The sequence below is a fragment of the Castor canadensis genome, chromosome 2 (assembly GCF_047511655.1).
Source record: "Castor canadensis chromosome 2, mCasCan1.hap1v2, whole genome shotgun sequence".
Taxonomy (NCBI): Eukaryota; Metazoa; Chordata; class Mammalia; order Rodentia; family Castoridae; genus Castor; species Castor canadensis.
The window spans coordinates 170,823,933-170,851,371 of record NC_133387.1 but is presented as its reverse complement, the minus strand read 5'-3'; the positions used below and the strand labels follow the sequence as shown (position 1 = coordinate 170,851,371).

General features: G+C 45.6%; 1 protein-coding gene across 2 annotated transcripts in view; it reads left to right on the top strand.

Annotated features, from left to right (window-relative positions):
• Positions 1–27,439, top strand: part of Dcps (decapping enzyme, scavenger) — a 40,717-nt gene that overhangs the window by 11,711 nt on the left and 1,567 nt on the right. Inside the window, exons 3-5 of one of the 2 annotated variants that reach the window (XM_020182706.2) lie at positions 16,178–16,323; positions 21,698–21,811; positions 26,714–26,824. In XM_020182706.2, the coding sequence (XP_020038295.1) occupies positions 16,178–16,323; positions 21,698–21,811; positions 26,714–26,824 (371 nt within the window). The remainder of the gene's footprint in view (positions 1–16,177; positions 16,324–21,697; positions 21,812–26,713; positions 26,825–27,439) is intronic. The other variant, XM_074066395.1, reaches the window with a different exon arrangement.

The following is a 27,439-nucleotide window of genomic DNA, read 5'->3' as shown; positions in this document are numbered from 1 at the left end:
TTCCAGACCTTTTAGTGAAGGTATTAATTTGAAAATGATATTTTTAATTCTCCTTTCTCTGGTTCTCTGATTATTTCATTCTCGTAGCATCTTTTGTTTTACAGGGGCCAAATTGGGTTGAATTTCTCTGGCACGCTAATTAGAGTTGTTTTAAAAATTATCTTCTGACCCTGAAATCATTTCATTTCCTCTGGGATCTGGTTCTGGTTGTTTATCTTGGTCATTCTTTTTCTGGCTGCTGTTTTACTCTGCGTCTCTGATGCACAGTAGTTCATTCATACTTAAAAACGAAGCACCATAAGATGACAAAAGTCACATGTTTTCCCTCATATGTGGAAGCTAGACCTAAAAGATGATTCTGTACATAAATACATATATGGTGTCTTATATATATTCATATGTATGCATATGTATACACAGAGAGAAAGAGAGGGAGAGAGAGAACATGATTGTAATAGTGGGTCTGTCAGAGGGTCTGGGGGGGGCAAGAGAGGAAAAGAAAATGAATAATATCAAAATACATTGCATCTGTTGCTGGGCACTCGTGGTTCATGCTTGTAATCCCAGCTATTTGGGAGGCTGAGATTGGGAGGATTGTGGTTTGAGGCCAGCCTGAGCAAATAGTTTGCAAGACCCCCCATCTCCAAAGTAACCAGAGTGAAAGGAAGTGGAGGTGTGGTTTATGTGGTAGAGCACCTGTTCTTAAAAGCACGAAGCCCAGAGTCACAAACAAACAAATACTGCATCTATGTATGAAGATAGTATAACGAAATCCATTGAAAGTTGTTGAATGATGGGGAAACAAGGAGATAGAGAAAGAATAAGTAATGGAGGGGGTTAGTCTGATTAAAGTACTGTATATATGTGTGTGAAATACCAAGGCGAAATCCCTTTGAACAATCAATATACACTTAAAAGAATAAAGGACAGGATGGTAAAACAGCTCCTGGCCATGGGAGGGAGAATGGAGAGGGTGAAAGAGGGCAAATGTGGTCTGTGTACAAGTTGTATATGTTCATGAAAATAGAACAAGGAAACCTGTTAAAATTGTTCTAAGCCAGGTGCTGGTGGCCTGACACCTGTAATCCTAGGTGCTCAAGAAGCAGAGATCAGGAGGCTCATAGCTCGAAGCCAGCCTGAGGCAAATAGTTCTGAGACTGTATGTTGAAAAACACAATACAAAACAGAGCTGGCCCAGTGGCTTAAGTGTAGAGTGCTTGCCTAGCAAGCCTAGCATGTATGAGGCCCTGAGTTCAAGACTGAGTACCACAAAAAAAAAAAAAACCTAAGATGGGGGAGACTGATGGAGATGGTGACTCTAATTAAGATACATTATAAGTACATATGTACATGTCACAATGAGCCCCATCGGCCCCCAAACTAATAAATGCTAATAATTGTTTTTTATAAAGGAAGCACCAGGCTGATATTCTTGTGAACTCATGTGATCGTCACCTGCCGCTGTCACATTGGTGGGTCTGTTTCAACAGTAGGCCTCTGTCCCAAATGTGCACTATATGGGACTGTGGATATGGAGAGAAGGTTACTGACTGGCAGGCTTTGCTTGAGGGATGCCATTTGACTGGCATTCTAGGGGCATTAACTCCCACCCCAAAATAAAGACTAATAAGAGCTAGAGACTTTGTATGACCTGTGAAGCCAAAACTATTTGCTTTTTTGCCCTTGTCAGAAAAGTTTGCCAACTTCTGCTCTAATCCATTGGTTTAGTATTTTTGGAGGCCAACTTCCTGTTTTCACCTGGCATCAAGTGCTTGCCTCTGGGATATGAGAGTGGATGGAGCCAATTAGTGCAGTTGTTCTGTAGACAGCCCTTAAGTTGATTTTAATTTTTAGCTTCATTTTCCTTCCTGTCCTCTGTACCTGTTATTCAGAACCCAGCTTCTCTCTTGGGCTCCTTGATGTGTCTGTGCTCACCTTATGTAGACCACTGACTGTCCAGGCAGCAGCTTCCTCCAGTATTGTCTCATCCATTTATACTCTGTTTTCTTTAACTTCAAGAAATGAATTGTAGCCTCCCATTCATTACTGCCTCCCCAACCTTATTCTTGTCACCATTGCGACTTTATTCCTTTTTGTATGTCATTACTGCCATTACAATGGGCTTTTTTTAATGGTCTGAGAGCCACCATTAAATAGGGGTTGGATGACCTCTGTGTACATCTAGTTATGCTAATCTGTGGCTCTGTAGGCATGGGTAGTGCAGACCATGGAGAAGTTATCTCATTGAGGGCACACCCAGAGAGCTGAGACAGGCAGAGACCTCATGTTCTCCCTAACTCTCATGCACAGAGAGATTCTCAGGTGCTCATATACAGTGGGCAGGAGTATAAATTAGACATGTCCAGATTCATAGACATACACCCTGTGTAAAACATGTCCCTTTGACCTAGCACTTGCACTTCCAAATATTTGGCTTAGACAGTTGCTCATGCATGTGCATGAAGAGGCAGAAAAATGTTTATTGCAGCATCATTTGTGATGGAACAAAAGATTTTTAAAAAATGACCTAAGAGACCATGTGTAGGGGTGAGGTTATGCTATGCTTATATGATAGGCTACTGGAGAAGGAAAAGATGTGTGAACTGTCCTGGAGAGCTCAGATAATACAGGATCATCCCGCTGTGCTTAAAAAGAGACCTGGATGTGTATATGTTCATGTATATGTAAATTCTTGAAAGCCTGGGATGATGAGCACCCAATGATTATCAGTGTGGACCTTTATGAAAAGAATTGGGGATTAGACTTATAAACTTTTGGAGAATATATTCATGTGATACTTGGATACATAGACAAATGCAAATTAAAAAATTACCCCAACTTGGGCTCCTGTTGCTTGCTTACAGTGTGCCTGAGTGATCAGGTTAGGTGGAACCTGAAAGTTCATAAACAATCCCTGGTAATACATACCCACCTCTGGGATGCACAACTCTAAGATGCTAATTAAATGCAGTAGCTGCAGAGTAGACGTTTCTTGGGAGTTGGTTGGCTGAACTGTTCAAGGGAGGCTCCTCCCTCCTGAGATAGGTGTGTGGCCTCCCTGCTGGGCTAGGGTTGGTGATATGGAGGGCAGGAGGTGGACAGGATAGTCTAGGTGAAGGTGATACTGTAGACAAGAGTATAGAGTGGGTAAGCGTTAGCCAAGCTTGGTAGTAGGTCTTTGTTAATAGGACAGGAAATGTGAGTGCACCCTCAAGAGTGGTGTCATATCAATCGGGGCCACCTAAAGATGGCAGATTACTCCTCTGCTCTCCCCCTGAGTGCTTCAGAACACCTGCTACCAGCAAGCCAGAGCCTCTTTGGGGGCTTGGAAGGACAGAGGAATAATGGCAGACAGAGTGATTTCAAGGGGACAAGTTCCTGACACCTACCTCAAATTCTTGACCTAGAATCTGGCTTTGTCCCTTTCTCTTGGTTGTGTGATTGGCCCATCCTCCCCATTCTTAGTACCCTGGCTCAGAGCATGCTTGTGCAGAGCCTCTCCCTGCCACCATCTTTTTCCATCATCAGCCAGTTCTCTGCTTAGACCCCAGGTTCCTTGAGACTGGGAGAAACCACTGCATCCAGGGCCTTTTTAGAAATGAATAGATGAAGGCTACTGAGATGTGGCCATCACCACAAGACTTGTGTACTCTTTCTCTCTGTGTCTCTTTAACAAGGGGCAAGGTCCCAAGACTCTGTGGCAGTCTTAAGGCTTGAGTCAGCAGAAAAATCAGCTTATTCAGAACCAGTGGGCAAGAGCTGATTACCCACAGCTGGTTCTACTGTGTCACTTGGTACTGCCTGTGATGGCAGCTTGGTTCTTTTGTCCACTTCTAACCCCTGCCTCTGAGTGGGTGACATGCTGGAATTCCTGGCTCTTTTCATAGGCCATTATCCTGCTCCTTTGGTTTTTTCTTTTTTCAACACACACGGTATGGCAGTGTCCAGGGGTGCTGCGTTGAGTCTTGGTACCCAGGCTCCTCCTAGAGTGAAGCAAGCAAACACCTTTAGGAAGGAAATTGAGAGAGGGGTTGTGTTTGTTCTACCAGCTCTTGTGGTCTGGTTTGCTCAACCCCAAAATAGTTTCTTCCTGCTGATGGAGAAGCGGGGGTGGGAGGTTGGGTTCACAGCTCTAAGGCCAGGACTATCATTCAGCAGTTTCATAATCTCATTACGGATCAGCTCTGGATCCTCCTGTTCAAGTGGAACTTTGCAGAGTGCAATAAACCCCATCACTGTCTGCAGCAGCATTTCCCATCCCCAAAGGACTGCCACTCCTAAGGCTGCATTCACATTTGCTTGGGGGCCAGGAGACCCTGGGGTTTTGCCATCAGATCCTGTCACCTACCTCTCTCCCGTTCCCCCTGGGCTTAAGTGGGCCAAGGAGGGAGAGGGAGTGGAAGGGAAGGAAGAAGCTGAGGATTTGTACAGGGAGCTTGTTAACTTTAGGTTCTTGCTAAAGTCAATGTCTGCCTTTCCTCTGTCTCCAGCAGCACCTCTGTGTTTTCAGAGAGACAGATCACTAGCAGTTGGAACTCTGTCGTGGGGCGTTGAGGGGAAGGACCAGACCTCACCCGCAGCTGGGTTTATCCTCATGTGGAAGTCTCTTCAGGCCTCTGCTGAGTACTTTCAGCAGCCCTGAAATGCAGGACAGTGAACACCCCACCCCTTCCTGGGACCAGGGGATGACTTAAGGTCCCCAGCAGCCAGCTTTCCTCCACCCTCTGGCCTTGGCTCTCATGCTGGGAGTGGTGTCATCCAGCCAGGAGAGATCCAGAGAAGAAAGAAATGCAGATCTGGAGATCCTCCCAGCAGCCTCTCCTTGCAGGCCTTCCCTGGGAAGGCCTGTGACCCAGTGTCTTCCCTGACTGATCAGGTTGTCCATTCGCTCACTGGCCAGCTCTGAGTGGCTTTTGTGGAGGGGCAGTGTGTGTGTTGGGGGGTAGCTTTGCACTCAGATCATGCTTTGCTGTTGCTTCTCCCCTTCTCTCCTGGGGCCTGTACATCTGGGTCAAATAAGTGGAAACTGGCTCATCATAATGAAGGGAGAGCAAAAGCCACAGTAAGCCATAGAAATGACCTCATCCTCTAGAAGTCATTGGCTATGACTGGAAAGCCGTCTTGTTTGAACATGTGTATGGGAAGGAGAGCAGACTGTCTGTGGTTTTTGGATTTTCATGTTTCATGTGCTGCAGCATTTTCCTAGGGATTTGGCTAAGCTAGCTTTGGCAGGGAGCAGACAGGCAGCTGCTCTTAACTTTTCTCTGGATAGCCCTGCCTTCCACCTCTGAGAGCAGTTGGGCTTTCGTGTCCAGCTCAAGGATGAGGGGTGGCTTTATTTATTGGACAAGGCCTTGCAGGAGATCCTCAGGGTCTTGGCAGACAAGATGGAACCATCCTAGCCAGGGCCTTACCAGCCTGCTCATCTGAGCTGTAGAAAGAATGAACATGTGTGCAGAGCCACTGTTTAGCTGGGATATAGCAATGTGACCATTTCTGCTTTTATAATATTCCTGTGGATAAAGAGTTGCCGCCCAAGCCCCACTGGGTTAGAGAATGCCATCATCAGGCCCTTCTTCTGAGCTCCCCACCTCCACCCCATGCCTCCCTCCTCTTGATCTCATGCTGTTATTCTTGGTGGGGGGGCAGGTGTGGTACCAAAAGCTAGATCAAAACAGCAGCTGTAGGCTGGGAGCATGGCTCAAGTGGTAGAGTACCTGCCTAGCAAGTGCAAAGCCCTAAGTTCAAACCTCAGTACTACCACCAAAAAAAAAAAAAAGAAAAAAGAAGTCCAAAAAACTTCGAATGTTCTTTGTTGTGAGCAGTCTGCTGGGAGCAGGGTCCTCCCCAGGCTGGCTATGCTCCCAACAGGGTCTGTTCTCAGACAGTGTCTGGCTATGGTATATCTCTGCTATGTCCTCCAGGACCAAGGGCAGTGGGTGAGATGAATACAGTGCTGATTCTCTCTGCACACTCTGACTTCCCACAGCCCCAGTCTGCAGTCCCATGCTCTGTGTTTTTGCTGATAGCTGTTCATGTGTCTGTTACAGGGATTGGTACAATATGATTCTCCCATCTGATAGGGCTGCTTTTGGAAAACATGGCCACAGCACAGACTTCTTAGGAAAAGTCCTAGAAGGGAGCACTGCATAGAGGTGCCACACTGCCTAGCTTCTGATCTCAGCTCTACCACCTACTGGCTTGCTTTTCTGGTTTTTTGAGATAGGGTTTTATTATGTAATTCACAGCAAGTTCCAGGCTGGTCTCATACTTAGAATTCTGGAGCTATTTTTTAGGGATGTCTTATTTTTCTGTTTTAATCTGTTTGTTTTATAAGTTATCCATATTTGTTTTATAAAAACTCATAAAATACCCAAAAAATTAATTTTAAAAATTACAATTATATCATCTGCTGCCCATATGATCTCTCTTAACATCTCAGAGTATATATATCAAACTTTTCTTTGTGTGCGCTTATGTGGATGCAGTTACACACACTTAAAAGTAAAATAGCATTATAATATATGCTGTCTTCTTCAGACTGGATTGTCAGGTGCTCTTTTAGGTACTGCTCACACAGTGTGCACAGCAGAGTCCCCCGTCTCCAGGAGCTGGGCTCAAGTAGAGGATATGGGCCTTAAAAATAAGCAAGTAAAAGTGTCAAATGGCTGTGAACAACTAAGAAGAAAAATAAAGCCTGGGGAAGAAAACTAAGGGGCAGGCGTGTGAGCTTCTAATTTGAATAAGCTTTGTGTTTAAGTGTGCACCTGCTTCCTTTAAAGCCCCCTGTAATATTAACATTAAAAAAAAAAAACCCATAAAGATGAAGAGGAAGCAAGAGGAGACAAAATTTCAAACCTGGGAAGCAAAGGGAAGACTTAACACATGAGAGGGGGAACCCTGAGCAGCAGAGTCCCTTTAGCCTCCTTTCCAGTCTTGGATCTGGAACTTGTTCCTTCCTCCCCCCACAAACAGGAAATTAAAGGGTGAATGTCTGGAGAGGTGGAAACAGAGGACCTAAAGGAAGTGGTAGGTGCAACTGACAGCAGAGAAGCAGGGTGACGCACTGAGATGTGCAGATGGGATAAAGTCAGTTAACACATTCAGTATTGGTATATCTCCCCCAACCCCAACTGCTGGGCTTAATCCTCACCCAGCACCCAGACTGCTGTCAGCCAGGCTTATACCTCTGTGTGTGAGTTTGGAAAAGGTGTCTGTGCAGAATGTGACTAGCCCAAGAGAAGATCTAAAGTCTTGGGAATTCCATAATGCAAAGCCATAGCCCATCCTAACTCCATGTGCCAGATGACTACACACAGAGCTGCCCATCAGCTTTGGAGTGCTCTACTCTTAGATATGAGTGAGTGAACAGGCAAGGATGACTAGATCTCTGAGTAAAGCCTCAGTGGAAAAAGCAAAGACAAAAATAAATAAAGGCCGGGTACAGTAGCTCACACCTGTAACCCATGCTCCTCAGGAGGTAGATTGGGAGGATCACATGTTGAGATCCAGCAAAAACTTAGTGAGATCCCCATCTCAGTCAACAAGCTGGGCATGGTGGGTCATGTTTGTATCTCATCTACACAGGAATCATGGTCTAAGGCCAGTCTGAGCAAAAACACGAGATGCTACCTGAAAAATAACTAAAGCAAAGAAAAAAAAAGAGAGGGAGAAAACATTGAAAAGTTATTATTAATCTTAGGAAAACAGTCTTAGCAATTAGCAGAAAAGAAATTGTTTTAGTGTATAGTAGGAGATAAAGCTGAAGAAAATTTAAAAGTACAGTGAAAAGCTAGAGAAAAGTTAGAAGGTAAAAAATTAGACAAAAGTTAAGAAAAGTAGATTAAATGTCCAAGAAGTTAAATACCCAAACAGGTGTTCCAAAAAGAAAAGACAGAGGAAATGGAGTGGGAAAGAAAATTGTTTTAAAGAATTGGTTTAAGACAGTTTCCCAGGATTGAAGATGATATTTTGAGATTGAAAGAATGCTCTTCCCCTGCCCCCCACCCCCAAAGAGTCCAGTGCTCAGCACTAGGTACAGTGTACCTAGTACAATGTATGAAAAGAAACCCACTGGAAGATATTGGGGACAGAGAGAGAGAAAAAAAAAAGTTCCATATAAAAGACTAGGAATCATGCTAACTTCAGACTCCTCAATAGCAATGTTAAGATTTTGAGTCATTGATTTCCATCCTAGAATGCTGTGACAGAATACCCAAGAAAAGCAACTTAAGGGAAGAAAGATTTGCCCAGCACCAGTAGCTACTGACTATAATCCTAGCTACCTGGGGGCAGAGATCAGATAGTGGTTCAAATCCAGCTCCCGGCAAATAGTTTGCAAGACCCCACCTCAAAAATACCTAACACAAAAAAGGGCTGGTGGAGTGGCTCAAGTAGTAGAGCTTCCTGCCTAGCAAGTGTGAGGCCCAGAGTTCAAACCCCAGTACCACCCAAAAAAAAGGAAAAATGACTTATTTTGTCTCATGGCTTCAGAGGTATCAGTCCATCGTGGTGGGGAGGTCATGGTGGATGGAAAGAAAACGTGAATACAGGAAGGGACCAAGGGAAGATACAGCCCCAAGGACACACCCCAGTGACCTACTTCCTCCAGGTAGGTCCCATCTCCTACTTTTTTCACCATCTCCCAATAACCAGTAATGCTGTCGTATTGTGAATCCATCATAGGGTTAATCCATTGATTAAGTCAGAGCCCTCTGGAGCCAACAACTTTCCAAAAGCCCATCAGCTGGCAACCAACTCTTAATACATGAGGCCATAATGGCCATAATTTTTTTTTTTTTGTGGTACTGGGGCTTGAACTCAGGGCCTACACCTTTTTTTGTGATGGGTTTGTTTTGAGATGGGGTCTCTCGAACTATTTGCTCAGACTGAGATCGAGCCATGATCCTCCTGGTCTCTGCCTTCTGAGTAGCTAGGATTACAAGTGTGAACCACTGGTACCTGACATAAACCCTAACTAATTCTTTAGCCATTGTTTTTTGGCAGTACTTGAGTTTGAACTCAGGACCTCACACTTGCTAGGCAGGCATGTTACCACTTGAGCCACATACCCAGAATAATTTCTGTATTTATTTAGTTATTTATTTTTGGGTGGTACTGGGGATTGAACCCAGAGCTTTATGCATACTAGGCAAGCACTCTACCACTCGAGCATCCCCCTTCTCCCCAACCAAATTCTCAAGTGTGACAAAGAATAAAGACATTTTGAGATGTTCCGAGTCTCAAATTTACCTCCTTGTAAGATCACTCTGGAAGCAACTTGAGTTTGTGCTTTAGCGCAGAGGTTCTTTTTTTTTTTTTTTTTTTTTTTTTGCTAATTTCTCTGTATCGTTCCAATTTTAGTATGAGTGCTGCCAAAGCGAGCACTCAGAGGTTCTTGATGTGAGGTCCCTGGCCCAGCAGGCCCTCAAGGCCACCTGGGAACTTGCTAATGCAGATTCTCTGGCTGTATCCTGGGTCTCCCGCATCAGGTGATTTTGTGACATTTGGCTATTTACATTTAACTTGTTGATTAAGGTATCCAGCTTTTACATACAGCAAATAGAAACATAAACTAAGATTCGCAAGGTATAAATTTGATAATTCTGTGCTGTTATCAGTATCTACAGAATTCTCTTATCTGGGAAACTTTTCAAAATGCATTTTCTCTTGACTAATAAAAATTAGCTTTGCAAATATGTTTATGTTCATTTTAATGATATATTTGCAAGCTGATGTATGCCTTTTTCAAAGCAGATATATTTTAATGGTAAAGCATACACATGATGCACACGTAGATGCTCCTCTATAGGCTGACAAAGCCCTTGCATAGAAAATATTGTAAGCTGAAATTACATACTGCACCTACTATACACCACTCGTGATTCACTGGGAGCAGTGGCTAGGTGCCACTGCCCAGCATCTCCAGTATTGGGCTGGGTGTTACTGACCTGGGGAAGGATCAAAATTCAGAGTATACTTCCTACTGAATGCATGTGTATTGTTTTCATACCACTGTGAAGTCCAAAGTGCAGTCATTGTACATCATACACTGTAGTTCCTTTGCTGAGCAAGGAGTTCAGCAGTGCTAAGTGCATTAAAGTTGTACCATCTTTTTAAGTTTGACACATGGAAATTGTAGACTTAGGGGATGCCTTGTCACTTTTTTGATACATGTATACATTGTGCAAAGTGAGTAGGGTTATCTTTCTCCTCAAACATTTGTCATTTCTTATAGTAAAAACATTCAAAATCTTTTATTGTTGTTTTGTAAGACATGGTCTTACTATGTAGCTCAGGCTGGCCTTGAATTTGAGATCTTCATGCTGGAATTACAGGCGTGTATCACCACACCCTGCATCCTTAAGCTTTTTGAAATGTATAGTATACTATCATTATCTGTAGTCAACCTACTATGCAATAAAGCACCAGAACTTGTTTCTCCTGTCTAACTGTGACTTACTACCCATTGGCCAGCCCATCCTTGTCCTTTCCTCCTGCTCTCCCCAACCTATGTAGCCATCACTCTACTCTTAACTTCTTTGTTTTGAGACAATGCCTTACTATAGAGCCCAGCATGGCCTGGAATTTGTGATTCTCTTGCTTCTGCCTCCAAAGTGGCATGTGACACCATACCCAGCTGCTACTCTTAACTTCTATGAGGTCAACTTTTTAAAATTCCACATATGAGTAAGATCATATAGTTTTTGTCTTTCTGTGCCCAGCCTATTTTATGTGAGATAATGTTCTCCAGTTCTATCCAAGTTGTCAACAAAAGATAGGATTTCATCCTTTTTATAACTGAATAGTATCCCATTGTGTATAATGTACCATTTCTTTATTTATTTCTTTATTTCTTTATTTATTTGTCAGTTGATGGCTATTTTGCTATTGCAAAACTTTGAATTCTGCCTAATCGAAAGTATTTGCATGATTTTTCTAATGAAAATTTCTAAGAATTAAATTTTAATAATAATGCCAGATCGAAATTTGAAAACTACTGCTTCAGCAAAATAAGGAAATAATCATGAAAGAGGAAGATCATCTTTTCTGAAAACAACATGCCCAGTTCCAGAGAAAAGAGAAGGGAATCCCCATGATGGCAGTCCTCAGGGCAGAGGCTCCGGGAAGAGTTTTAGCATGTCAGAGGTTTAGATAAATAGGAACATGGATTTCGGAATGAATCATTCAATTTGTTAGAAAAGCAGGCAAAAAAAAGGTAATTACTCATTCTGTACACCAAAGATTGTGCTGAAAAGGAGAAATAATGATAGTATAAGTATTCATCAGTGAACAATATTTAGTCTTCATAATAGTATCAGCACTGGACACTGATGTATCCAGAATTGTGTGAATAGAGTGAAGATGGGGGTTATGTATTGTCAGTGAAAAAGAGAAATCCTTGTCTTCTATAATGGGTAGTCAGTAAAACTGGAAAGTCAAGGGGGAATGAGATATAAAAACAGAATTTAGGACTTTGGAGGATCATAACCAAAGAGATGGCTAGAGGTGGTGAACATGTGGGAGAGCAGGGAGGAGCTGGCAGTAAAGCTGCATTTGTCTCTAACTTCTGGGCAAATGCAACTTGAATTAAAATGCAAAGAAAAATTTAAAAAGCAGGATAGGTTAGGAGGGCCTTGTGAGAAGTACTAGGAAATTTCCCCTACTATATTGTGAACATTTTCCAGAGGTGAGTTTTGGGGGTTCAAAATTGAGCTGTTCTTTTAAGGGTGCCAGCAGGAGGGTTTGGTTGGGGATTCCTTGTTGCTTCTCAAGCCAGAGGGGAAATGTTTTGGGTAGGGGAGTTGCCAGATGCTGCTCCTGCTGAGCAGGTGACTCCAAGTCAACCTACTAGTCGCCAGATGGCAGAGAGAGAACCCAGGTAGGTTGGCTGGTTTACTGGGGTGCTGTGGGACCTCAGGGGCCACCTGGGGCTCTGTGCCTCAATTTCCAGTGCAAAATGGGATCATCATAATACTCAGTCACTTTGGCTGTGAAAAATAAATGAACTAATGTACGTATTAGGCTTAGAATAGTGTCTAGTGCATCCGTTAGCAATTTGAGCTAAGGTTCCCAATGTATTGACAGGTTTATTTAGCTTTTTATTCTGAAAATTTTTGAATCCTGTATGAAAGTTGTGGGAATAGTACAAAGAGCTCCCTCATAAAACTCCTTTACCTGTTGTTAACATTTTACCCCACTTGCTTTTTCTCTTTCCACGTACACATATAATATTATTATGGATATAAGTATAAAAAGGGGTAAACATAATGATTTCAGGAAGTTGTCAACCTCAGGAAATTTCTCATTTATACAAAACTGCTATGTAGAGAGGAGTCCATTATTAAGTTGTGCTAGCTGTTTCAGTGCCACTTTAAAACAGGACTCCCCTTCCTGGATCCAGGATCTCATCGAATCCCATTATTCACGTCTGTTTAGTTTCAAAATCTGGAGTGACTCCTTAGCCTTTCTTTGTCTTTCCTTACTTTGACATTTGACTTTTTTTTTTTTTTTTTTTTTTTGCAGTGCTGGGGTTTGAACTCAGGTCCTCATGTTTGCTCAGCAGGTACTATTTCTTGAGCCATGCCTCCAGCCCTTTTTGCTTTAGTTGTTTTTCAGATAGGATCTCATTTTTGCCCAGGCTGGTCTGGACCATGATCCTCCTATTATATCTAACCATAGTTGGGGTGACAGATGTGGGCCACTGCACCTGGCTTTTTGGTTTTTTTTGAGATGGGTTCTCCCTGTGTTGCCCAGGCTGGCCTCAAGCTTCTGGGCTCAAATGATCCTCCTGTCTTAGCCTCTGCAATTCTGTGAATGCTGGCACCTCCCCTGCAACCAGCTAACTTTGGTATCTTTGAGGAGTTATAAAGCACTCATTTTGTTGAATGCCCCTGGATTTGGGATTGCTGATCTGTGATTAGATTCAGAGTTCACAGCAGGAGTGGTGTTAACTCCCTTCACTTGAGAGAGGCAGTATTATTTGCCCTTTTTAATTGAGTAAGCTGTGGGGAGATATTTTTGAGCTTGTGCATGTATATCTCATCCCTCAGCATATTTTAAATGGATGGTTTGTGTGTTTATCTACCATTGATGTTTTACCAAAGTCCTAAAGCTGTAAATGAGTCTTTGTTATCAGTTAGGTAAACATCAGAGTTCATTTTGGGGCTGCCAGTAGGTAACAGCATTGGGAAATATATTGATTTTTATCAAAGCGATTTTATTCCATTTGGAATGCTCTTCCACGGTTTAAAGCCTGGAAAGGGCAGGTTCATTTATTTGTTTTGCCCAGTATTGAGCACTTACTATATTCCAGATGCTGGAGATAAATGCTAAAAAGAAATAAACAGGGTCCCTTTCTTCCTGGGAGTTACTCATGGGAGAGTCAAACAGTAAACCTGTACTGCATTGCCAGGTAGTAATAGAAGAAGAAAAACAAGGTGGGGACCAAGATGGAGTGCTGGGGAATTGAGAGTCGCTTTAGCCAGGGCTGTATGAATTGGCGTTAGACCTGAGTCCTGAGTGAGACAAGGGAGCAAATAGGTGGCTTTTTTTTGCAGTTAAGGGGTTTGAACTCAGGGCCTATACCTTGAGCCACTCCACCAGCCCTGTTTTTGTGATGGGTCTTTTCAAAATAGGGTCTCTCGAACTATTTGCCCGAGCTGGCTTCAAACCTCGATCCTCCTGATCTCTGTCTCCTGAGTAACTAGGTTTACTGACTGGCACACGGCTTGATAGGAGGATTTGCCTGGCATTGAGAGCTGCTGTGCAAGGACTGGAGAGGGGCGCATACTGGATGAAAAGTGGGACAGTGAGGGCTCAGTGTGACTGTAGCAGAGGCAGCAAGAAGCAGTGAAGCGACAGGGGCCTTATAGACCATGGCAGGGAGCCCCCAGCCCTGATACCAGCATGCAGAGCTTCCTGGGGTGGTCTGAGAGAAGCTGTCTTCCTAGCCATTGGGGGGTGTGAGGCAGGACTCTGAGAGCCACTGTGGAGGAAGGATGGCAAGAAGTGAGCATTTGGGAAACCAAGGTCTGGGTTTTTTCCTTGCCGTCTTGGGTGAAGGGCAGGAAAGGGCTGGCTTGGCAAGATTCCTGTTTTCCCCACACCCTGGGTGGCAGGGCCAGGTCCTTGACAAGCCTGAGCAGACAAGGGCTTGCTCTCAGGGTCCTGGAACAGCCAGGAGCCCCAGGCTGTGAGCCCAAGGCTACATATCCATTGCCAGCAGAGAGTTAGGCTGTCCTCCAGCATCAAGTCTGCCTTTGTTCCCAGACGTCTCCCCCACTCCGAGGGAGTTCCACTGCCCTAGTTCATCTCTCCCCTCCCAGCCCAGGCAGTCAAAGGCACAACAAAAACAATAGAATAAAAGCTAGTATCGGTGTAGTGATTTTCTGTGTGAGGCCCTTTCTAAATGGCTTCCACCTAATAACTTGTCTAATTCTCACTCCAATCCTGCTGTTATTATCCTCAGGTCATACAGGCAGAATGAAGCAACAGAGAAGGTTGGACACTTGCCCTCGGTCACACAGCTAGTAAGTGCAGAGCCAGGATTGGCATCCAGACTGATGTGTTCCCAAACCTCTGCTTTCACCCTCCAAGGTCCAGTGTAGATAGCCTGGCCTTTTCCTCAAGGCTAGCGGAAGTTCCCTGTGGTGCCCTTCAGTTTCAGGCTGTCTCCTGCCTCTTGAGATCTCAGTGTGCTTGGCTTTTTTCTCAGCACTGGTTATTAGAAAACAATAAAGAATAAAAAGCAAAAATCAGTTTCATGCTGCTGCTCAGAGGGTTGTGAGGAGGCCACTGGGCCTTGTTTTCAAGGTCAGACCCTAGATTCTCAGGAATTGGGATGACATTTATTTAGTGCCTCTGGTGATCCAGGTGATGTGTTTCATTGAATGGTAACAACATTAGCATTAATGTTGAGGCAGCTCTTTGTGACCACCCTTTAACAGGTGAGAAATAGACTCTTAAGAGATCACATGCCCAGGGTCAGCCAGGAGTAAGGGAGAGTCAGTGGCACTCCAGTCCAGAGCCCAAGTCTTCCTACCATGCTGCCTTGCCCCCAGTGCTGACAGAGAAGGATAGTTGGTGTGCATCGGAGGTCAGGCCAAATCTGAAAGTTTACACTGGTGGATCTTAGGGAATTCTTAAGGCATGGAGTAGGAGTCTCTGGACTGGCCTCTCTTTGGAGCATATCTGAATCTCATGGAGAGGACCAAGAGGTCCTGTGGATCTTTTGAGAAACATCCCAACTGGTTTTGAAATACCAGTTTGACCATTCTCCTCCGTGCCCTGAAGATCTGTGTTGAAGCACTAGATAAATGTCAAGAGTAGTGACAAGGGGTGCACCAGATAATAGGGGAAAGGACTTAACCACAGCAGCTGGGATAATGTTGATTTGAGCACTAACCTGGAGTCTGTACAGAATTTCCTTCTGGTTAAAACTGCTTTTCTCTATTGGGGACAATTTTGCCTCCAAGGGGACATTTTAGAAATGTGTGGAGACATATTGGTTGTCACAACTGGGGGAAGGTTCTACTAGCGTCAAAGTGGAGGCTAGGGCTGCTGGTGAAGTAGAAGTGCTGCGATGTGTAGGATAGCCCCCCAGCAGAGGGTGATCCAGGTCAAAGTGTTGAGATTGAGAAACCCTGGATTATACACAGCCAGCACTTATGCAGTATTTACTTGTGCCAGACATTGTTCTAAGTGCTTCACAGGTAATTAACTCACTTAATCTTCCTGGTGTTGTGACATAGGAGCTGTTACTATACTCATTTGGCAGATGGGGAAAGTTAGGGCACCCAGAGGTTAAATAACTGGACCAATTTTCACAGCTAGCAGGCAGAGCTAGTACTTGAATTCAGACAGTCTGACTCCGGAGCCCACAATGAACCATTGTGCTGTGTCATGCTGCCCCACCTTTAGGAGGCTACTGGCCTTTAAACCACGTTTTTAGCTTTGAGTTCTAGAAGCCACATACCTAGAAATTTGCTTGTGAGAAGAGTTAGGACCTTGGTTCCTGTGCCTGAAATGTGGAAGGAGAAGGACTACAGTTAGTTTGATGAGGAGCCCAGGAATCCATCATTGGAAGCCTTATGTTTACAGGTTCAGAATGGGGCTCAGCTCATGAATTTAATGGACTTTGCTTTCTAGTTGCAGACTGTGTGTTGTATCATTGCAGACATAAAGACAACCGTGGTGTACCCTGCCACAGAGAGACACCTGCAGAAGTACCTGCGCCAGGACCTCCACCTGATCCGAGAGACAGGAGATGACTACAAAAACATCACCTTACCCCACCTGGAGTCCCAGAGCCTCAGCATCCAGGTGACTGGCCACTGAGCTTTGGACATGGGGTGCCATTCCCATGCGTCTGGTGGGGTCTTCCTGGGGGCCAGGCTCTGTGGATACAGCAGAGGGCATAGCATATCAAATCCCTGCCCTTGTAGCTTACATCCTGTGTGAAGTCAGTACACAAATATCTAAGGACCTGTATGATATGTAAGATTATGTTGGCAGTGGAGAAAAATGAGCAGGATCAGTGGGAGAGTCCTGGGTTGGATTGGTTGATGTTTTATATGGGACGGCCAGAGTAGGCTTTGTGGTCTTGGGCAGAAGTGGCTGAGCATGCCACTGAGGCTTTCTGGGAATCTGAGCAGTCCAGTCTGTTGGAAGAGTTTCTTTCTACAAGAGCCTGATACAAGAGACTATACCCTGGCGAAAGGTCTGTGATGGGTAAAGAGTAGTGTTGGGTTAGTCCTCCTTGAACAAGCCTCTTATTCTTGGTCTTACCTATAGCAAACCAACCTGCAGGAGTTGAATCTCAGAGTAAAAAATTCCCCAGCATTTGTCCATCCTTGCATTCATTCTGCAGAAAATAGCATCCTGTTGTTGCTTTGGTACAGGCCTCTGTCTGCAAGGTGGCAGAGTGTTCTGGCTGGGCCAGATGCAAGGCTCCTTGGGCCGAGGCTCAGGGCCAACCAGAGCCTCTGCCTGAAATTGGCCCCATGTGCATACTCACAGTTAAATATGATTGATGTATATTGAGGAGTCATTTCCTTGCCCACTCACTGGCTCTTTCTCATTATCGCTCACTTGTTTTCCCTAAGCATTTCTCACTATTCTCCCAAGCTTTAGGGTATGTGGTAGGGAGTATTACAATGTGGGAAGCTCACAGCCCATCATATCCTGGCTCAGAAGAACGGCAGGTGCCAGGTGTGAGGGCACCGCCCTGTTGCTTACACAAGGGAGAAGTAAGGAGAGGAGAGCTGGCAGGGCCTGTGGGAAGCACATGTTCTGATAGCCCCCTTCCCTGTGGGAAGGACCCAACTCTGTTATGAGCCATGGCCTCCCTCATGCATTTGTACAAGGTTCCTTCTGCTCAAGCTGGCTCGACTTTCTTCCTTTCTTTAAAAGTCCCAGCACTTGTTCTATCTTTTGAGTGGAAAGGAAGTGAGTTGCTACATTCCTAGATAGTTTCTGTTCAGGGTCCTATAGGGACCTTCCAGAACATGTTCTCGTTGGTGCTGGTTGCACATATCTGGGATTCAAGAGAGGAAGTCTTAAAATACAGTTGATGTAAATCACATAGATATCCTATTATACACCATTACACTGTTCCACTTAGAAAATAATACAACAAAAACTCTACTACCCTTCAGCTCCTGATTGAGCGGCACATCCATGCATTCCTTCTTGGCTATTTCCAGCAAGTATACAAGCACATAACTTTACTGGCAACAGTCTGTGTATTTCTTGGGCATCAGCTGTGTAGCAGGCCCTGTGCTAGGCTCTGGGGAGACATCCAGGTCATAATAAAATCTTTCTAATGCTCTTATAGTCCAGCAGGGAAGATAGATGTGCAGACAGACAATTGTGATAATGAGACAAATCTCTCTCTGTAGCTTGCTGTAGTGGTGATGCAAAATGAGAGGGACTAGGGCACAGAGGGGCCTTCACAGGGAGGGAGTCCTCCCGTTGGTTCTTATAGGACAATAGAAGTTTCCCAGGTAGAGGAATCATCTGATGCACCAGGGTTGCTGCAAAGTGTTTGGTGTGACTGGGGCCTGGGTAGAGGGGACTGCTCTCAGCTGAGTGGGGACTAGGAGGAGGCCTGTGGACTCTGTCTAAGAGGTCAAGAATTTCTAAACCCTCCTGATCATCAGGACTGCCAGGGGAGATTCTTAAAAATAACAGCACATGAGACTGTTCCATATCTACTCAGTCTGACTCTTCAAGGAGTAGAGTTGGTTTTAAAAATCTCTTAAGACTGGGGGCATGGCTCAAGCACCTGCCCAGAAAGCACAAAGCCCCCAAAACTCCAGTATCACAAAATAAATAAATAAAGCAAAAAATCTCAATATTTCTCACAATCGTTAGATCTGAGAATGATTGCCATAAGCAGTGAGGATTCCTTCACTGAGGGGCAGGTTGGAGCAGGAGGACTAAATCCTAGCATGGATCTGAACTGAGGTAGATACAGCAGGGAAGCCTTGGGTAGCAACTTCAGAGGTAAGCCTTAATGGGGCTGGATGGACTCAGAAACTGGTTGATAGGAGAGAGGAAAGTATGAGATGACCCAGGGTCCAGCTTGAGTGAAGGGTGGACAGTAAGAGCATTTATTAACCAGAACAGGATGTGGACAGCAGAGTGGGTTTTTGTGGAAGTCTGAGTTCAGTTTGGGGTTTATTGAGCACCTCTTAGGTCAGGAACTGTTCTAGGCATTTTGCGTGTATCGCCTCAATTATTACTCACAACAGGCCTCTTGGAGCCCTAGTATCTGTGTACTGTTTGCTTCCTCACATTTGAGGTGCTCGTAACTTCCTTTTAGGGAAGCTAAAAAAAATACAGTGGGGTGTCTGCATCTGAAGCCTTCTAGGTTATCCTGCTAAGATGTTCGTTCATGAGCTGTCACATGAGGTTTCAGCATCAGTAGGTGTTGGATTCTCATCTGTTGTCCAGGGACAGTGGCATTGTCCTTACCTCTTGAGCCCCTGTTTTCTGGTCTGGAAAAATGTGACTAACAGCTCCTCCCTCCTGCAGTTGTGGAAATTGAGAGGGGTGCCATTTATCATGTGCCTCATTATTTTCAGCACAAAGTGTTCCAGAGTGGAGCTGCCATTTATCCACACAGGTAGAACAGGGGAACAAGTGAGAGAAATGGAGAGCAGAGACACCTGGGAGATGTGGGCAGGTTGAGCACGGCAGAGGAGAAGGGCAAGGTAGATGAGCAGAATGGAGAACAGGAAGAGAATGAAGAAGCATCCAGATGTCCACAGGAGGTCCAGGAGGGAAAGGGGTTCTAAAGGAATTTGGCAGTGTCAACTACTGCACAGTCCAGCCAGATGGATTCTAGAAAGCATCACTCATAGCCCTATTACCAGTGGGGCTGGCTTTCAGATGGTGCCTCTCCCATTCTCTAACCTTGTGTGAATTTTGTTCCATTTTCCCCTCCCTTTCTTCTCTGGGCTTCTAGCCATAAGACTTCCTGTGGATGCAGGTTCCTGCCTCTCACCAGAGCCTCTCCCAGGAGGCAGGATGTGCTGTGGGCCGGAGCGCAGGCTCAGGAATCCTACCCCCAGGGTTAGAATTGTGTGAGCTGTGTGAACTTCCTCATTCCTGTATTTTCCTTACCTGCAAAATGGGGACAATAGTAATGGGTTGTTGTGGCCCTTAGAGCAATGGAAGAGAATGGTTGGTCTTGATATCCTCACACCCGCCCACTGGGCACTCAGCCTTTGGCCTCATACTTAATTCTTCTCTAGGCACTGTCTTTGCTTTCACTGCTTTCTCTTTCTTTCTACCTGACTTGATCTTGTAGCCTCCAGCAAACAGTTCCATTGTGGTCTGTTCCTTGGACATCTCCTTTTTTGTGTGGACTCTGGGCTAGGTGTTTTCATGTGCACGTTTTTAGTGCAGATTGTATTAAACAGTTTTATGAAGGAGGATTCAGTTGCTTGCCTAAGGTGCCAGCAAGTCATTGGTGAAATTGGGAGATGAAACCAATGCCATCACTCCAGAGCCCATTCACACTCTTTTGACACCAGTCACTGCTCTCTAGTAGGAGACTCTCCATAACCGGAAGTTGCCATCTCCCTCTTTCCCATTTGTTTCTGGGAAGCTTTTCTTTCCAGCAGCACATTTCCAAAGGTGTCTGGTGGGAGAGGAAATGCCTCTGGAAGAATCTCAGCCCACAGGTTGTTTCTGGCATGTGCACTGTGTAAAGAAGCCACTGCCAAGTGTCCTCCAAGACACCTTGTAGGAAGTGGCTCATTCAGGCTCTTCCTGGGAAGACCCTTCTTTTGTGGTGGGCAAACCAAATTGTGACCAGCCTATGAATCGAGTCACAGGGTCTGGAGGCCCTCTAAGCTGAAATGCCTCCTGTGTGTAATTGCAGCAGCCCCAGAAGCCCACATACCTTCAGGCAGATGCTTTCTGCTCTCTGGTTTCCATTCCAGCTGGGAGCTCAGGTTCAGGGTGTGCAATATGCAAACCCTAGGTCAGCCCCCATTACGCTTGGCCTTCAGGGACATTGCTTATGTCAGTACTTCTAGGAGTATCAGTTCCCTACCTTCCCCCATCAGTGAACCTGGAGGTCCATGTGACTGCAAGGAGGAAGGGGTGGCACCATGGCCCCAGCCCCCATCCTGCCTTATTTGCCAGAAACTTTATCTTTTTGCATGTAGGGTATTCATGGATGCAGAGGGCTCTCTGAGCTAGTGGGAAGGAGAGGAGGGCCTGAGGTGCCCAGCTTTCAGCTCTACAAGTGTGGTCTTCTCAGCTTAACCTCCCTGCAGCCTGTCTTCCTCACAAAAGCCCTGAAGACCATAACTATAAAGTCATGTCCTTGGGGTCCATGTAGGGCCAAGGAAGGGTCCTCTAAAGAGGCAATAGCAGCTAGTCAGCAGATGGCATGAGGACCAGAAACCTTGGGTTGACATAAGAGTCTCATTGAGGTCTGTCCATATGTGTTTTGGTTCTGCTTTGCCATTCGTGGCGTGTCAGCTGGGGCTGCTAAAACATGGCATCTGCAGCAGCTCCAGGTGGGCACTTAGCCATGACTAAGGAGAATCCCAGCAGGGTGGGAATTCTCCCATACTTGTTCGCCAAAGGCTTTCACTGCCCTGGTTGGTAGCCGGCTCCCTTTGCAGAAGGAAACTTATGTTCTCTTGGCCTCCTAACCTGTGTTTTTGCCCCACAGTCCCAAATGAACAGAACTCAAGTCCGTGGAGATGGTTCTTCCTCCTGTGGGCAGAGAGGTGGAGGGGGCGGTCATCAGTGCAGACCAGGCCTATGAGTGAGTGCACAGCAGAGTGTGTGTATTATACAACTAGGAAGAATCATAGGGTCCAGCCCCTACCAAGCTGCAAAGGCCCCTGTGCCCCTGTGATGACCATGGTGGCCAAAAGTCAGTTGTGGTTGGAGAGGGGAAATATCTTCTGGACTCCCAAACAGATGCCTGGGGACAGCCAGCCTGACTAGTGACCTTGAATTTAGTGACCTTTATTTATTTTTGTTGTACTGGAGTTTGAACTCAGGAGGACCTCATGCTTGCTAGGCAGGCATGCTACCACTTGAGCCACTCCACCAGCCCTTTAGTGGCTTGTTATAGTTGGGTGTCTTCCCTAAAAGGGCCAGACAGCTGACCTACCCCAGACGGGGTGAGTGGATTTGAGAACCATCTCTCTCCTTCTCCTTCCAGTGGGTGTATAACATTCTCGACAAGAAGGCTGAAGCTGACCGGATTGTTTTTGAGAACCCGGATCCCTCTGATGGCTTTGTCCTCATCCCAGATCTCAAGTGGAACCACCAGCAGGTAAAGGCTGCATGCTGGAACACTCTGGTCTCTGAGCACCCTGGTCTCTGAGCACCCTGCCCCCACATCGCTGACCTTTGCTGCCCTTCCCCACTTGGCCTCTCTGAGCACATTACAGTTACTCAGCAAAAAGTGGCCTGAGCTCTCCCTGGTGATGGATTGCTTATCTGTCATACACAACTGCTTTTGCTTTTATGAATTAGCTTCAAGCACTTTCTGCTCTGCTCTTACCTGAGATGACATAGGGTGGTGTTTGCCTCCATGACTACACAGGCCATTCCTTAGTCAGCCAAGTGGCTTGGGCTGCCAGCTTCACTGCCAGCAGCACCTGGAGCCCCAAGGTGGAGTGTTTACATTTTCTCCATCCCTCAACACCAGCAGATCCAGGCAAACCTAGTTTCTAAAGCAGTGGCAGGCAGGAACCATGGCAACCAAACCAAGGAGTCCTTCCCAGCCTGAGGTGCAGAGTAGTCTTTCAGTAGTCTGGACCTCAGTTTGCTGCAACCTGTTAGCTCTCTGTTTTCTGACCTCCAAGAACTTTGTTTCCACCACTTGAGCCACACTCCCAGCTCTTTGTACGAACCTTTGAAGAAAGAGGTTTAGAGGCTCCATATGTACTTGTGAGTCTGTCCTATGCCAGCCCACCACAAAGTTACTGTCACCTGTTTAATGCCCTGAAAGTATCAGAAACACTTATACCCTAACAGGATCATGAACAAGTAGAGCCACTGTGTTGCAGGTGCTGGTCACAGGCTGGAGCTGGGAAGGGGCCAGAAAGGCAGACACTGAAGAGTCCAGAGTAGACTGCATTCCCTCTCCATTTCACTCTTGGAGTAATCCAGGCTGGAATCTGCATTCTGCCTTAGCTATTCCCTCACATGGTTACCAGGCTTCTGCAGAGATGTTCTAGAGCTCAAGCCCTAGGTGGCTTCTCCATTTATACCTTCTCTTTTGCTTTCTCAGTTGTGGCCTATCCTTTAGGCCTTAGGGTCTACACTGAGCTCACCTAAAGTTTGCTTAGTTTTGATTTGGTGATTTCCACAACTGCCATGCCACTCCTCCAAAAGGGGACCAAGGGTATGTGGTTGGGATAGAGGGGCAGTATTTGGACTCAGAGATACACAAGCTAGTGAGCATCATTTGTCTCTTAACAAGAGGTTCATGGGTGCTCCCGAATGTGACTCAATGCATCGTAGGAAGTTGGAAGGGAATTTCCAGAAGCTGCAGCCTGGAGTGATGATTTAGCAAAGTCAGGTGAGATAAAAAAAAATGGCTCTGCACATAAGAGAAACTAAGGGCACACCTGTGTCCATTCTTCCATTGCCCTCCAGCTTGTCCTTGACTGGGCCATCTTCAGGCCTGCAAGGATTTAAAACTGGGACTGGCTGAGATAAAGCCTGGGAATTGTGGCCATGTGGTGGCTTTTTCAGAGCCTCACCTGTTCCCTCAGGCAGCCCTGTACCTTAAAATCCAGAGTTAAAGTCTGGTCATGGGATGTACACAATGGGTAGGAAGAACTTCTGCCTCATAAGACTCTTGAGGACAAAGAACTTGTGAGTGCAGGGAGATTGCAGCCTGAGGATCACAAAGGGACAATAAAGAGGGACTTACACATCTCCCTTCCAGAATCCCTGAATGCATTTGAGTCCATGGCATTGGGAATGGAAATCCATCTGCCTTCTGACCCAGGGCTGGCAGGCATCTGCCTGACCTGCCATTGAGGCTGCCCACTCTCTGTCCTCTTTTAAGACAGCAAATGTTTAGGAGCCGCTCTGAACCCCACCCAAGTGGCTAGAGCTCCTTGCCCACAGGGATTGTGAAGGGGCCAGCCTAAGTGTTAGACTTTGCTTAATAGTGACTAAGGTGCGGTTCTTCTTGACCTTTACTTAAGTCTTTCTTGTCTTTTAGTGGTGCCGTATTTCAGTGCCTCAAATCTCTGACTTGTGACAGCACTGAATTCATTTGTTCCCTTAGAAGTTGGCAACATACTCTGCAGAAAGACAGGCCATGTCTGGGCTTCTATCCTGGCCTGGGGCCAGAGACAAGGGAAGGATTGAGGAGAAGGAGGGACACCAGTGTAGGCTTTGAGGAGCTGTCCTGGTACCCTTGAGTCTCTTCTTGCCACTTTCCCTGGAAACATATTATTTTTCTTTTATCTTTTCTTTTTTCTTTTCTCTCCTTCCTTCTTCCCTTCTCCCCCTGGGGATGGAACCAGGGCCTGTCACTTGCTAGACTCTACCCGCAACCCCCTGAAGTACATATTATCCCCAAGCTCATGGTCCTGTGTTTATCCATTTGTTCCTTAGACCAATTCAACAAATATGCATCAAGTGCCTAATGTTGCTAGAGATTATGCCTTCCCAGAGGGGGTTAAAACATCCCTTCGTCTGTCCTTTTTTTTTCTTTTTCTTTTCTTTTAGACAGGGTCTTGCCCAGTAGCCCAGGCTGGACTGGAGCTCACAGTCCTCCTGCCTTAACCTCTCAAATGCTGGATTACAGATATGCACCCTCACACCCAGTTTCCTTCCTCAGTTCTCTGAAAAGATCACCTGAATGTTCTTTTGTATTCATTTTGTTTGTTAATATGTGCCCATGGTAAAAAGATACACAGTACAGAGAATATGCAGTAAAAGTAAGTTCCCTCACCCCACATTCTTCCTCTTCTCTTCCCTAGAAACAATCATTATTGCTGTTTTTTTTTTTTTTTAAATCTACTTCCAGGGATCATCTTTGATCTTTGTATATTTGTATAAAATCATATCTGTGTGGGGCTGGGGATGTGGCTCAAATGGTGGAGTGCCTGCCTAGCAAGTATGAGGCTCTGAGTTCAAACCTCAGTACAAAAAAACCTCACAAAACAACAACAGAACTCCACCATATCTGTGTGTATATACATAGACTTACATTTTCAGTTCATATAGTTTAAGTTTTTTGGTCTAAAGTTCTCAACCCAGGGAGGCCTTTCCTTTGAGGAACTCCAGAGGTCTAATGCTCCAGCCATTCTCAGTCTTGCCCTTTGTCAAGAGACTGGCAGTGTCTGACTATCTCACCAGAGTGATTGGTGGGCCACCTTCTAGGGTACCAGTCTCAGACCCTCACTTGTCCTTGTTAAGATGTTATCAGGCCAGGAGGCCCTTTGGCTACCTGTAGAAAATGTTGGTTCATGTCTGACCTCAAAGAATTGTTTCTTCTCCCTCCTTTACCCAGCCTGTGAGCTGACACCCAGCACCAGGCTCTGTGCCTCATTCCATGCCAGTAGAGCAGAAAGATATGATTTAATGTCATGTTTGGGATTTGGTTGCAGACACCGTCTAAGACAAATGCTGCTATTATTTGTGTATCCCGTGACAGTGACACATAGTACAGCTGAAAATATACACACATTCACAGGCATACACCAAGTCATGCATTTTATGTTTCCTGGTTTCAGACTCCTTGGTAATGAAGTGGTAAATATCCTGGGTATAGACCATGAAAGAAGAGTCCAGAAGGGATTTGTGAGCAATACAGGCCCTCTCAGGTGCAGGTCTGCCATACGGTCTCATGTGCAGCAGCTCTGGGGCACAGTTCAGATGCTTAGAACTCTGGCAGGAAGAATGACTATGGTCAAAGAGACTGTGACACAGTTAGATATCAGGCAGTCATATGGAAGCCTTCCTCTCAGTAAGTTTGGGCCCCTAGGGATTTAGTTGGGTGACTCATGGTCCCCAGCTTATCTCCATGAGAAATCCATCAAGTTAGACCACAAGGCTGGGCACTGCTGGGTTTCTCCCAAGCCTTATCCTCTGAGCCTTGGCTTGCCTGGCACATAGATGTGATAACTAGGTAAGGCCAGGGTTTGGGGAGCAGGGAGGGTATGGGTGAGGTTTCTGGGCAAGAGTACCAGTTCATTTGCTCTCTGGCACAAGATCTTATTGACTGGTTCTTTGCTTTGTTGTGACCGCCAGGTTTTCAGCCAGGTGCTGTTTTCAGGAAGGACTACAGGAAAGACTGTTCATGAACAGTTGCAATAGGGGAAGAGAGAAACAGGCTAACTGTGGTGGTGCTCATTGCTGAGTGGGCCCCAGGCTTCCCTTCCTCCCTCACATCCCCCAGCACCCCTATATATGCCTTCTACTCCAGACAAATCGAACTGCCTCCATCCCTGTTCTGTGCTCTGTCTGGTCTTGCCTGAGCCTTCACTCCCACTGTTCTTTCTCTGAATGTCCTTTCCTCAGACCCAAATCCCCCCCTGCCTTCTCTAGGAGGCCTTCCTGGGTAGCCCTATCTAAATAGGGATTTTCCTTCTTCCTCCTGTACTTTGATCACTGTGTCTCAGGGGGTATAGTTCAGTGGTAGAGGGTGTACTTAGCATGCACAAAGCTCTTGGTTCCACCCCCAATACCAAAAAAAGAGAGAAAAAGAAAAAAAAAACTGTTAAACTTTATTTGTTACAGTAGGGGGACTTACATACGGGGAACATGGATTGTACTGTAAGCTGTTGGAGAGAAAGACTTGTTCTGGGCTCTTTCTTGAACCTCCCCATGCCCTTTCCCCTTTCAGCTCTGTAAAGTAGGTATATGCTCTTATACGGTGTTTTTATCTGTTTTGTTTTTAGATTTTTTTTTTAAGACAGTTGCACCATGTAGCCCAGGCTGGCCTCCTGCCTCAGCCTCCCAAGTGCTAGGATTATAGGCAACATAACACCACAGCAGGTTTCATGTGATGTTCTTTTTCAGGAAGTGCATAGAAGTCCTGTTCCTAAGACAGTCCTGCTCACCTTGGACACATTACAATGTCCAGGGTTGGTTGTGGGTGTGTTGCAGGCCTTTGGGGTGAGAGTTTGGAGGCTGGCAGCCTTCCTGGTGCTACCCCCTGCTGAGCTGGGCATTCCTCTCTATTTCCACCTCCGTCTCCACACAGCTTGATGACCTGTATTTGATTGCCATCTGCCATCGCCGGGGCATCAGATCACTTCGGGATCTTACTCCAGAGCACCTGCCACTGCTCAGAAATATCCTCCAGGAAGGACAAGTGAGTTGCTTCTCTGAACGTTGTCAAAGTCCAGGCATCAAATCTGGGTTCCAGTGCATTCTCTGGATGCCAACCAGTCTTAGACTCTGTTAGGTTGACTTACAAGGCCCTTTGACTTTACAAGGCTGCCCAGCCTTCCAGCTCTGCTACCAGTAGATCCCATCTGGGATTATTCTCTAGACTCTTGTCCTCAAGTCCTGACCCCTCCTTCCCCAGAATCACCTGTTTCACTCACAATAACCACCTCATATCAGGTGGTTCTTGGATTTATGAGCACATGACTTTGACTTATGTGTATGCACATGTCTGCTCTTCTATACTAAGGACACTCAATTCTGCAATACTTGGCATTATGGGATACTTTCTATTTGGGACATTGGTTGAATTGAGTGAAATTATAGGGACACTAAAAGGAGACTTGGGAGGCAAGGGATGGGAGAAAAGTGACTAGAGTCTTGGGTTATGGTCCTGACCTGATGTTTTGGCCCTAAGTAGCCAAGTGGCCTCTGGTAGGTCACTTCACCTGTGTGGGTCTTAGTGTCTGCTCAGGATCCCTTATGAATCCACCATTCTACAAGCCTTTTTTCTACTCTAAAATATGTGAATGTGCCCGCT